Source organism: Rutidosis leptorrhynchoides, chromosome 3, assembly GCF_046630445.1.
Source record: "Rutidosis leptorrhynchoides isolate AG116_Rl617_1_P2 chromosome 3, CSIRO_AGI_Rlap_v1, whole genome shotgun sequence".
Classification (NCBI taxonomy): Eukaryota; Viridiplantae; Streptophyta; class Magnoliopsida; order Asterales; family Asteraceae; genus Rutidosis; species Rutidosis leptorrhynchoides.
The window spans coordinates 376,259,024-376,271,976 of record NC_092335.1 but is presented as its reverse complement, the minus strand read 5'-3'; the positions used below and the strand labels follow the sequence as shown (position 1 = coordinate 376,271,976).

The 12,953-nt window shown below is 30.7% G+C and overlaps 1 protein-coding gene across 1 annotated transcript; it reads left to right on the top strand.

Annotated features, from left to right (window-relative positions):
• The first annotated feature begins 7,185 nt into the window (after positions 1 to 7,185).
• Positions 7,186 to 12,353, top strand: LOC139897643 (ATP-citrate synthase alpha chain protein 2). Its single transcript, XM_071880339.1, has 13 exons — positions 7,186 to 7,267; positions 7,447 to 7,564; positions 8,324 to 8,500; positions 9,356 to 9,517; positions 9,629 to 9,709; positions 10,132 to 10,183; positions 10,298 to 10,412; positions 10,506 to 10,587; positions 10,953 to 11,048; positions 11,141 to 11,242; positions 11,471 to 11,587; positions 11,686 to 11,802; positions 12,029 to 12,353. Exons 2-13 carry the CDS (start codon positions 7,466 to 7,468, stop codon positions 12,098 to 12,100), a joined length of 1,272 nt encoding a protein of 423 aa, XP_071736440.1. The 5' UTR covers positions 7,186 to 7,267; positions 7,447 to 7,465; the 3' UTR covers positions 12,101 to 12,353.
• The last annotated feature ends 600 nt before the right edge of the window (positions 12,354 to 12,953 follow it).

Genomic DNA, 12,953 nt, shown 5'->3' with positions numbered 1-12,953 from the left:
AATTTTAAATAAGCAGTTTCTCAAGGGTATCAAAATATGCGTTTGATCCCGCCCCATTGTCATTTGAGCTGAATCTTGCCAACAAATTAACTGCAAGAGAAATGTCAGGTCTTGTACAATCTATAAGATACATAAGAACCTCAATTATACTAAAATATGGAACTTCCGATCTGTTAAGATTTTCATGATCTTCGCAGGGATGAAATAGATCAGTGTCAATATTGAGTGATCTAACAACAATGAGTTTGTCTTTTTAAAAAAATGTTTTAAAATCTTTTCGGTATAAGTTGTTTGATGTACAAGTAAACCATTAGGCATATGCTCAATTTGCAATCCAAGGTAATACTTGGTTTTTTCAAGATCTTTCATTTCAAAATAATTCTTTAGAAGTTGAATGATTTCATAGATCTCTTTATTTGTTCATATGATGTTAAGAACATTGACATAAACAACTACGATTACATATCCGAACATTGTTTTTATAAAACATACATGCAAAATAAGTTTATATGTATACCCTTTTTTTTATCAAGTAGTCATTTAATCAGTTATACCACATACGTCCCAATTGTATAGACCCATATAAAAATCTTTGTGATTTAATAGAATACATTCCCTTGGATTTTGCATTAGATGCTTATGATACCTTAAACCCTTCAGGTATATTCATGTATATCACTATCAAGTGATCCATACAGATAAGTAGTTACAACATCCATGAGATGCATTTAAGTAACTACCAGGTTGATTAAGTATCTAATAAGTAATTGTATCCATTACAGGAGGATAAGTTTTCCTCATAATTCATTTTCGGTCTTTGTGGAAAATTTTGAGTTACAAGTCTAGTTTTGCCTTGTAACTTCATTTGCACATTTCTTTTTCGGATAAAAATTCATTTGTATCCCATACGTTTCACATCTTTAAAAGTGATAACGATTAATCCGAAAACTTTTTTTTATTGAGCGATTCTAATTCAGCTCGTATTTCTCCTTTCCATTGAGCTCAATCATGTCTATTTTGATATTCAGTGACAGATTTTGGTTCTAGATCATCATCTTTATTCATGATGTCATTGTAATATTATATGAAAATATCTCATCAAGATTTTTCATTTCATTTCGGTTCCATAATATTGCATAATTTATCGCAATTTATGTATTTACATTTATCAATATCCTCTGCAGAAGGAATATTAATTTGTGGTTCTTCTTGAACACTTTCTTTTACCTCATTATCAGCTGATTTTCTTTTTCGGGGATTTTTATCTTCGGAACCAATTGATCTTCCACGTTTGATGCGTGGCAAAGACTCAACAGTGACATTATTGCCAGCTTTTGGAATTTCAGTTCGAGCTGGAGCATTTATCGCTGGTATATATGATTTAGTCACCTTTTTTATATCTGTAAATGCATAAAGTAATTAATTTGCAAGTTCTTGCATATGCATTATTTTTGAACTTTCGTTTCACATTCTTTTGTGTGAGTTCAATATACCTTAATTGATGTTCACATCATGAAACATCATTTTCTATTTTTTTTATTTCTCCCCCTAATCTAGGGAACAATGTTTTATTAAAATGATAATCAGCAAAACGTGCTGTAAAAATATCACCCATCATGGGTTTAGTATATCTTATGATTGAAGATGTTTTATATCCAAAATATATTACCATCTTTCTTTGAAAAAACCATTTTATCGTGTTGTGGTGATATAATTGGAACATACACTGCACAACCAATGTTCTAAGGTGGAAAATATTTGGCTCTTGGCCAAAATCAAGTAGTAAGTTAAATATTTATGACTTCCACATGGTATAATGCGAAGTAATGTCGCAGCATGTAAATTTACATGTCCACATATAAATATTGAGAGTTTTGTACTCATTATCAATTGTCTAGTTATTAGCTGCAAGTGTTTATCTATTGATTTAGCTAAACCAATTTTGTGTATGCACATGAGCAACTGGATGTTCAACAACAATCCCTGTAGATATATAATGATCATTAAATGCTTGAGATGTTAACTCACCAGCATTATCAAGTCTCATCCTTTTTAATGGTGTAATCAGAATAATGTGTTCTCAATTTAATAATTTGTGCAAGAAACTTTGCAAATGCCATATTATGGCTTGATAACATACAAATATGAGACCATCCGCTAGATGCGTCTATTAGAACCATGAAATATCAAAATGGTTCACATGATGGATGAATTGGTTCATATATCTTTACCTTGAATTCTTTCAAGAAACATTTGTGATTCTTTTTCACAATATACTTTTCATTAATCATCATATGTGCTTTTTCATTAATCACCATATGCGCTTTTGATCATATATATTTTTCACCATATACGCTTTTAATCATATGCGCTGTGTTTTTTCACCATATGCGCTTTTAATCATATGCGCTTTTATAATATGCGCTTTTTATGTGAATAGTAAATTAATTAATTTCGTTTTACTATTCATATGAATTAATTTCGATTTTCTATTTTGTTAATTGAGTAATATATATATACATCATATACTTGTGACTCCGAAGGCTCAAATGAATTTGACCATATAGTTATATGTTGTACCTTGCATATTAATTTTCAGTAGAAGCTATGTACATAAAAATTATGTCATGATTGAGGACGTGACTGTCAAAAACTGCTTAATGTAGCAAGTTGGTTGAAATAGACATTTATAACGGTAGTGTGAATTGTCTTGTTAGCAAAGATTGCAACTTAACTATAGTTTTTCACGCGAATGATTAGCCTAAAAAACCTGTGAGTATAACGTACGAATGATAACACAAAAAAAAAAAGTTGTAACATTAATACTTTCGTACGAAATATGTGAGGATATAGGTTTCCTTCTTACAGCCAAACTCAAGATGTGAAGCAATTAAATACGGAGTATTAGAAAATGCATTGTTGCAAACTTGCAAACGATACTGTTTTCAATACACTAATATAGGTGGGAATATGTGGGATCACTGAGTTTCTTTAATCATAAAAAGAGTCTTTAGAAATGGTAATATACTTTTGAGTTTGTTACTTGCAAACAAATATCCAACTTTTGAGCTTATACTTCGTCTAATACGATGCACAAAATATGTTGGTGATTTTAGCATGATCCAACGTCATTTTAGTTGATTTGTACTTGTCACAATTAGGGATAGCACCCGCGGGTCGTGGATGCGGATTCATTGGATCCATCACCCGTACCCGCGGATTTTTTTTTTTTTTAAATCAAATAACTGGAAATTTGGAAATTTTTTTTTTAAGAAACATCCAATTGAACCCTTGTTCGTTGAAACAATTTGACTATCTTTTTAACTCCCCATTATTAAACGGGTCATTTTGATGCACACTCTTTTAAAAATAATTTGTTTTTTAAGTTTTATTATTCAACCTCCTTTTTTCAACGGTCACGTTTTTAACAAAACATTTGACAAGTTTGGGAAAAAAAAGTTTTTTTTTTTGCTTTGCTTTCCCCCTTTCTGTAAAACTCATTTAAACACTTTCTTTATTTTTTTTTTTAAAAAAAACTTCCTTTTTTTTACGTTACCCGTAAATTATAAATATATAAAAAACTTTTTGTTTAAAAAAACTTTCTAGTTTTTAAAAGGCCACTTGACTAAATTTTTTTAATTCTTTCACAACACCCGATATCGTGATCGTGACCTTTCACCAAAGCAAGAGGTATTCTTGATAAACTAAACACCGACTCGTGTTTGGAATTGTCGGCCACAAAAAAATTAATTTGATGAAAGTATATTTTTTTAATTATAGAAGGAGACCACTTCATTTTCAATACTTCATTTTTGACAAAAAGCTACTCCATTTTACCATTCCTTTTTTTTCTTATTTTAACTTTTAAAATTTACTTTTAATAAAAATACAAACTACTTTTGTATTTTAACTTTTAAGATTTACTTTTAATAAAAATACAAACTACTTTTTTTATTTTAACTTTTAAGATTTACTTTTTAATAAAAATACAAACTACTTTTTTTTTATTTTAACTTTTAAAATTTACTTTTAATAAAAATACAAACTATTTTTTGTATTTTAACTTTTAAGATTTACTTTTAATAAAAATACAAACTACTTTTTGTATTTTAACTTTTAAGATTTACTTTTAATAAAAGTACAAACTACTTTTTCTTATTTTAACTTTTAAGATTTACTTTTAATAAAAATACAAACTACTTTTTGTATTTTAACTTTTAAGATTTACTTTTAATAAAAGTACAAACTACTTTTTCTTATTTTAACTTTTAAGATTTACTTTTAATAAAAATACAAACTACTTTTTGTATTTTAACTTTTAAGATTTACTTTTAATAAAAATACAAACTACTTTTTTTTTATTTTAACTTTTAAAATTATAAATTTAAGAATAAACATTAGTATGCATGAAATAAATAATGATTAATTGCATAAGTAATCATAAATGTTAGATAACATATAAAGACCTCATCATATTCGTATTGATCGGAATTAATCTCGACCCATGGTACCGTGTTGTCAAATGACGTGTTGCGTACATAAAGTACCGTGTTGTCAAATGACGTGTTGCGTACAATCATGAGGTCTTATTAACATAAATATAAATGTTAGTGAAGTTAATAAGAGTTAGATTACAGAAAATATAATTTAGGCGGTATAACCGGCCATATATAACTTATATAACATAAATATAAATGTTAGTGAAGTTAATAAGAGTTAGATTACAGAAAATATAATTCAGGCGGTATAACCGACCATATATAACTTAAATAACATAAATATAAATGTTAGTGAAGTTAATAAAAGTTAGTAAACATAAATGATAGTTAGGCGACAGTGTCGACCATATATAATTTAGGTGGCAGAGCCAACCATATAATAAGAACAATACAAATGCACTAAGAACTTAATAAAAATTAGTAGTTCAAAATGTTAGTAGTCCAAAGTTTGATATATTCGAGTCTGAAAATTATTAATAATTTCATACCTTGATCAGTGACTCGTGATCGTTTGAGATATCCTTTGATTACACTAAGCTCTTCGTGCTGATAACGTGTTATAATTCAGTAGGCTTATAACTACCTTTAATGGTTATAAGAACAAAGAGAGAAAAAGAGAGAAGAAGGAGAGAAGAAATATTGATATTGATATTTTAAGAGAAATGGTGCACCTTAAATGGTTACCATACATGTCTATTTATAGTATAAAATATTACTATGCAAGAAATATAATAATAATAAAATTAACATCCAATCTAGATATTTTATAACACAATCTAGATATTTTATAACAATATTGACTTTTTTTTTGTGAGATTATTTGATATATATACAATATATTAAAACACCTTAACGATAATAAAAGTGCCGGCGTTAAAGAAATCATAAAAATATAACGAAAATCTATTCATGACAAATTAATAACTACTACTCCGTCCGTCTCTATATTATTGTCCACTATTTCATTTTGAGATGTCCCAAATTAATTGTCCACTTCCATAAATGGAAATGAAATAAGATATTTCATTGGTGGATCTGGAGAGAGAATATATTTCATTGGTGGTGAAATGAAGTTAGTGAGATTTCCTTAAACTGTGTGTTTTTTGTCTGGTGACAATAAATATGGGATGGAGGGAGTATGATTTAGTGTAAAATTCAATACTCCGTAGTAATTAAATTATTAAATAAATAAATAATAAACTACAGTATTAAATAATTATCTATTTAAATAAGTTAAATATTAAATATATTAAATAATCAAATAAATAATAAATTTAAATAAGAAAATCCGAGTAATAAAAATTAACAGATGGTACAAGATTTCGAAAATTCTTGTCAAGTGTCGATTTCGAAAATTCTTTCAACAGGAGGATAGGCGACGGTGCTGATACAAGATTCTGGATAGACTGCTGGATTTCGGACGTGCCACTAAGGACAAAGTTCAGCAGGCTGTTTCGATTGGAAGCTGATCACGAAGTCAGAGTATGCGATAGATTGGGATTGACTGGTACACAAGGCGATAATTGTTGGAATTGGATTAGATCTCCAACCGGTAGATCTCATGATGAATATGTAGCCTTATGCAATCTAATCTCTTCGGTGAGCATTGATTCGAGTAAAAAGGATTCGTGGAGTTGGGGTCTGAACTCTTCTAAGGGTAATTTCGAAACTAAAATTTTATCTTTAGCTTAGGATTCGAAACTACTTTCATGTGGAGCAAATCGATTGGAAACGTTGCGGAATAATCTAATACCCAAAAAAGTCGAAGTTTTCATATGGCGGGCAAGGAAAAGGCGATTACCCGTTTTGATGGAGCTTGACAAGCGGGGCATCGACTTACATTCGGTTAGATGCCCCGTTTGTGATGATGACATCGAGACGGTCGATCACTCTCTCATTTTTTGCAAGTGCTCGTTTGATATTTGGACAAAAGTCTTCGATTGGTGGGGAATTAATGGCGTGAATAATCTAAGCATTGGCGAAATATTCGAAGAATTCTCAAGTGGGCTATCGAATTTGGGTCAAAAAATTTGGCAAGCTATTAGATGGACGTGCGGTTATCTCATTTGGAAGAATCGAAATCAAAGAATTTTTAAAAGCAAGTGTTGGACTCCATCGGTTGCACTTTGTGATATCCAAATTACTAGCTTTGATTGGATCGCGAAGAGATGCAAGTCGAAGAATATAGATTGACATAATTGGTTGCATAATCCTCATGTATTCTTTTTCATCTAAGTGGCTTCTTGTTAGGTTACTAGCTTAGCATCTTTTCCTGTAGCCTTGTGTTGTTTATTTTGATTGCAAACTCGTGTGCTGCTATGCAGTTTATGTAATATTCCTATATATTAGTAATAAAAGTTCTACTACCTTTCAAAAATAAAAAAAAAAGACGGTAAATTAAAAAATAATAATAATCAGTTTTTTATATTATTTTAGAGCAATTCCATTTTCATTGTTTTTCCAAATTTCAAGTACTACATCCGTCTCATTTTAATAGGCTAGTATTTCATTTTGGGTTGTCTCATTCTGATAGTCCACTTCTATAAATAGAAAGTAAAAATGATATTTTATTGGTGAATTTGGAGAGAGAAGATATTTCATTGGTGGAGAAATGAAGTTAGTGGGATTTACTAAAACCTAGTGTTTTTTGGTCTGTGGACGGTTGGAATTAGAAGGAGGTAGTATAAAACAGCAGGTTTCTGTGTGAATTGTGAGTGTATTTGTACTCTGCATCTAATCTCACACAGCCTTCAACCGATCTCACAACAGTAAGTTTCCAGATCGTCACAATTTATATGTGATTCCTTTTCTATTTCAACTCAATAAATTAAATTATGAATCAATTTATGTGTTTCTTCTATCTATTAACTCAAAATCGATTATAATCTGAATAAACTTAACGATCCGATCGTGCATTGTTTGTTTCACTTCCGGTGAAAAAAAGCAGTTTTCATAGGAAATTGATAATGGCGCGAAAGAAGATCAGAGAGTATGACTCAAAGAGACTTGTGAAGGAGCATTTTAAAAGGATAACTGGTACCGAATTAGCCATCAAATCTGCTCAGGTACATACATATATATATATATATATATATATATATATATATATATATATATATATATATATATATATATATATATATATATATATACATATATATTCATATTGTTTTGCGCATCTGTATCTATATGTTTAATTTTTTGTTGCTTTGTGTTAATTTATGCATTACTCATTTTCGATAGCATTGGATCTGTGCTTATTGTGACTGTTTTGATGTGCGATTAATCGGATCTGTACTTGAACTCCTAATTGATTAGTTTAAAGGTTTGTAAGTTCGATCTAGGGTTTTACGATAAAAAGTAAGGTAAGAACATTGAAATATGAAAATTAAGAGGTGAAATATAAAATTACCTATTTAGTATTATAATTAATCACTTGATAAATTTAATCTGATAATATCGTCAAGTTAGGGTAATCGATTTGAAAATGCGCATCCAAACAACCCTTTGTGGTAGGTAGAACATTATTTTGTGAATATAGGGTAGGTGTAGAACGACACGGTCTCTTGATAGTATTAATTTTGGCCAACTACTGATTGTTGTTACTTGTTAGAAATGGCATGTGAATATGAGGAACATAATTTTATGGACCAGTGTTTTTATGCATATAGTCAAGTTGTGTGATTTTATTAACAAATATCGAAGTTTTTATGTCCGTGGAGTAATGAGCGGAGGTATCCAGTAATTGCTAATTCAATATTTTGAGATGAGATTCAAAAATGATGGTGGATTTATCATCGTCGTTTGTTTAATTGTTACATCAGGTTACAGAATCGACTGACTTGCATGAGCTAATAGAGAGAGAACCTTGGCTCTCTTCATCAAAACTAGTTGTGAAACCCGACATGTTGTTTGGAAAGCGTGGGAAGAGCGGGCTTGTTGCTCTAAATCTTGATTTGGCCCAAGTTTCTGAATTTGTGAAGGCACGGCTTGGCAAAGAGGTAATGGCTGCTGTCTTGGTTCATTTGTAGTTCTCTCATGTTTTTGGTTGGTGTATTATGCTATTATGTTTGAATCCATTTTTTCCTAATTTTGAGTAAAGTTTTTTTCATACTAGAGCCATAATAACTGCTTTTATACTCCAATGTCTGTCTGTATTCTTTTATATTTAAATTTATATAAAACTCAATTGCTTTTCTGAATTTAGTTATATCCACATATTTGTGCAACACATAAACATACATATATGTCAGTTTTGAGTCTAAAGAGTGCTACTTGATTTAAGTTAATAGTCAACTGTTTCTATACTCCATTTGAAGATGGTAGATAGAGGCTGCAATATCTAAATTTTTATCTCTAATCTTCCAAAAGGGGATCTAATCAGTTTTCTTATAAAAAGGAACATGTCAAGCTGATTGAAAATCAGATGATGTTTATTTTATTGCATTAAGTCTCCTACACATATATTTGGAAGGATAGACTTTTTTTTTTTTTTTTTTAAAAATGTTAGTAGTTTTTTATCATCATAGTTGACACACTATTTTTTATATAAGTCATTAACTTTGGACAAAAAGTCGACCATGTCCACACAACCCAATCTGACCTGTCTGGCCGTTTTATCCTATACCATAACTATGCTTGGTGACATGTTAGCCAACCCAGATTTTGCATCTTAGTTCCTATAGATGTAGATATGTGTGTATGTGCAACTGTGTGAGAAATGCTGCTGAATACAAACATAATCTCCATGTATTAAGTGTAGTTGGAGGGAATTTATTGTTTACACAAGTCACAACAATCTTTTTCACCTTTGTGCTATTGAATGTGCTTGCTAAGAAGTTCGCTTGACTTGATAGATTGAGATGGGAGGATGCAAAGGACCCATAACCACATTCATCGTTGAACCGTTTGTTCCTCACAACGAAGAGTTTTATATTAACATTGTTTCAGAGCGATTAGGGTGTAGCATTAGCTTTTCAGAATGTGGAGGAATTGACATCGAAGAGAATTGGGACAAGGTACACACATGTATTATATATTTTTATTTTCTTTGTGCTCATTCTTTTTATATTTACTACGTGCTTCAATGTTTGCCTATTCATGCTACTTTTTTTTTTTCAAATTGGCAGGTCAAGACAATATTTTTACCTACTGGGGTGTCTCTAAACCAAGAGATATGTGCTCCACTTGTTGCCACCCTTCCATTGGAGGTGAGCTTATCGCTTCCTTTTACCTCAAAAGAGTCAACACCAAGAATAAATAAATAGATCCAACTTTTGAGGGATTTTTATAATCCATTTACTTGAATTGGTTACGGGCTAAGGAGTTGAAGGTCGCCCAAAGTGCCCTTTTGTGTTCATATAACCTCCTAACTCATTCTGTTTAAAAAGTTAGCTTATTTTTGTAATCATATTTTGACACACTAATAATTTTTTCTTCTTTTTTGGTCAATATGACCTGTCCCATATATAATTACCTGCTTTAACACGCTACACAGCTCACCTGACCGCCCATATTTTCACATATAATCAAAATCAGGCAACATTGTTTTATATACATAGCGTATTGTACTCGCGAGATATCATTTCACAGGCATCATGAATATCTCTTATTTATATCTTTATATATGCAGATTAAACCTTTGATTGAAGAATTCATCACAGCCATATATTCTTTGTTTATAGGTGTGTTTATTTTCCCCTAAATTCTCTCCCTAAATTCTCTCTTATTACACAAAGTATCTACTGAATTACACTCAAAACCGATGATTACTTTTTTCCACGCTCGTGTGTTTTCAGATCTTGACTTCACTTTCCTAGAAATGAACCCTTTCACCATTGTGGATGGAAAGCCTTATCCCCTTGATATGAGAGGAGAACTTGATGACACTGCCGCTTTCAAGAACTTTAAAAAGTAAGGTTATTAATTTTTGTTTTTCATTATTAAAGTTTAACTCATAACAAGATTCTATTTTCATATTATATATATTGCTCTTTAATTTTCCAGGTGGGGCAATATTGAGTTTCCATTGCCGTTTGGAAGAGTTATGAGTGCTACTGAAAGCTTTATTCATGGACTAGATGAAAAGGTACACATTGTTGCCTATTAACCCCTTTAGGTAGACCTACTTTGAGAGCCTTTTACTCTCATTTCATATCATACAAACGTTCTTTTTGTTCATTTTATCTGTTAAATTTTGTACACTCACATATTTGAAACTATTTCACAGCAGAATATCTTCTTTTTCATATAATCACTTTCAAAACTCAAATCCAAACACACCCTGAATTAGGGACATCTCAAGATTAATTACATTCAAACCTAATGAACAGGATTTTCATATTACCTGCTGTTTTGTTTCTCTCATGTATATTGATGAATGACTGTTTATATTCTTACAGTAGTGTTGACTTGATAAAAACTTAATAATTAATTTATATTGAAATGTTACAGACTAGTGCTTCTTTGAAGTTCACAGTTCTTAATCCAAAAGGACGAATTTGGACCATGGTTGCTGGTGGTGGTGCCAGTGTCATATATGCTGATACAGTACGTTGTCTATCATTATAATAAGTCGATTTGTACAAAGCTGTACAGAAGTTATCTTACCTTTTAAAATTCATCATTGCAATTTTAACCAGGTTGGAGATCTTGGTTTTGCTTCTGAGCTTGGAAACTATGCAGAGTACAGTGGTGCACCAAATGAAGATGAAGTTCTTCAGTATGCTCGAGTTGTCATTGATGTAAGCTACTCATTCTCTGTTAATGGTTCTATTGTTAGAAAGTAGAGTAGTATACTAGAATTCGTAAGTTATAAAACATACCCGAATCAACCCAATTTGCTACCTCTATGCTCATATTTCTTTCTCATGCTAGAACAGGTCGAATCTGGATTCAGCCTTTGTTGTTTATTCGTCCTTATATATTTAGACACAATTTTAATATGAAATGTTATGTTATATTATGTGTAGTGTGCAACTGCTGATCCAGATGGTCAAAAACGAGCACTTGTAGTAGGAGGTGGAATTGCTAATTTCACTGATGTTGCAGCCACATTCAATGGCATCATTCGTGCAATGAAGGAAAAGGTCAAATCTTTACTCATTTCCACCAAATCGATTGACTTTTCGTTCTCCAACTGCTGGTGATAAGAATTCTTATTGACGTAGTTTGTCACATGTTATAGGAATCAAAGTTGAAAGCCGCGAATATGCACATCTATGTGAGGAGAGGAGGTCCAAATTACCAAAGAGGACTTGCAAAGATGCGTGAATTAGGAAAGGAAATTGGTATCCCAATTGAGGTAAAAAAAACTTATTTTTTTAGTTACTTGATTAATGTCCTATAAACAAAGATAACTATTGATAGCTTGTTAGCCTCTAGAAGTTTTAATCTGCGAATCACTAATGTAAATGACAAATTGCCAATATACCAATTTAGGCAATACGGAGTACATTAATTTTATAATTTATCGCATATAAAGATTAAACATGATGACACGAAATATTTGTTTATAAATCCTTTTGCAGGTTTATGGACCAGAGGCAACAATGACTGGAATATGCAAACAAGCAATTGAGTGCATCACTACGGCTGCCTAAACTTCGGCTAAACTTCATGTTCCCTCCATTTTTATGCATTGTCCTTTTCAAATTGAAATGATGTTGTGTTTGTTTTTGTTTCTTTGAATTGTTCTTTTGGAAGAAACTTGCAGAAAACTATAGAAAAAGAACATAATCATGGTTTGGTTAAATCTCAAAGACTGTATACGTGTAGCAAACTTTTCATCATATGTCGAAAACTTGTAATTTTGTGGAATAACCATTAATCTGTAAGCCTTTTATTTCTCTTATAAACTTTCATGGATTATAAAAAAAGTTACAACTATAATATGGTTTATTGTCAATCAATCATGAAAACTTAGGGTCAGAAGCTAATTGCTTATAATCATTATTCATTTTTGAAGAAAATCTAAATACTGTTATAATATATATATATATATATATATATATATATATATATATATATATATATATATATATATATATATATATATATATATATAAATGGATAGTCAATTATTAATACACAAAAGTAATATTATTGTATTACCTAAACTTGTGATATTTTTGCTATAAATAGCCATGAATGCAAGCATTAAACTTGCACCATTTCTCACACTTATAAAGTGTTTCTTTCTTTCTCTTCATTATCATCTTTGTTCTTACATTTCATTATTAGTATTCTTAATCAAGAATCAAATCACTAGAGGTAGTTATAAGCCTACTGAATTATAACATCAAGAATCAAACCACTAAAGGTAGTTATAAGCCTACTGAATTATAACACGTTATCAGCACGATAATCTTAATACTAATTATGGTTGGCTCTGCCACCTAAATGATATATGGTCGGTTATACCACCTGAATAATATATGGTCGACACTGTCGTCT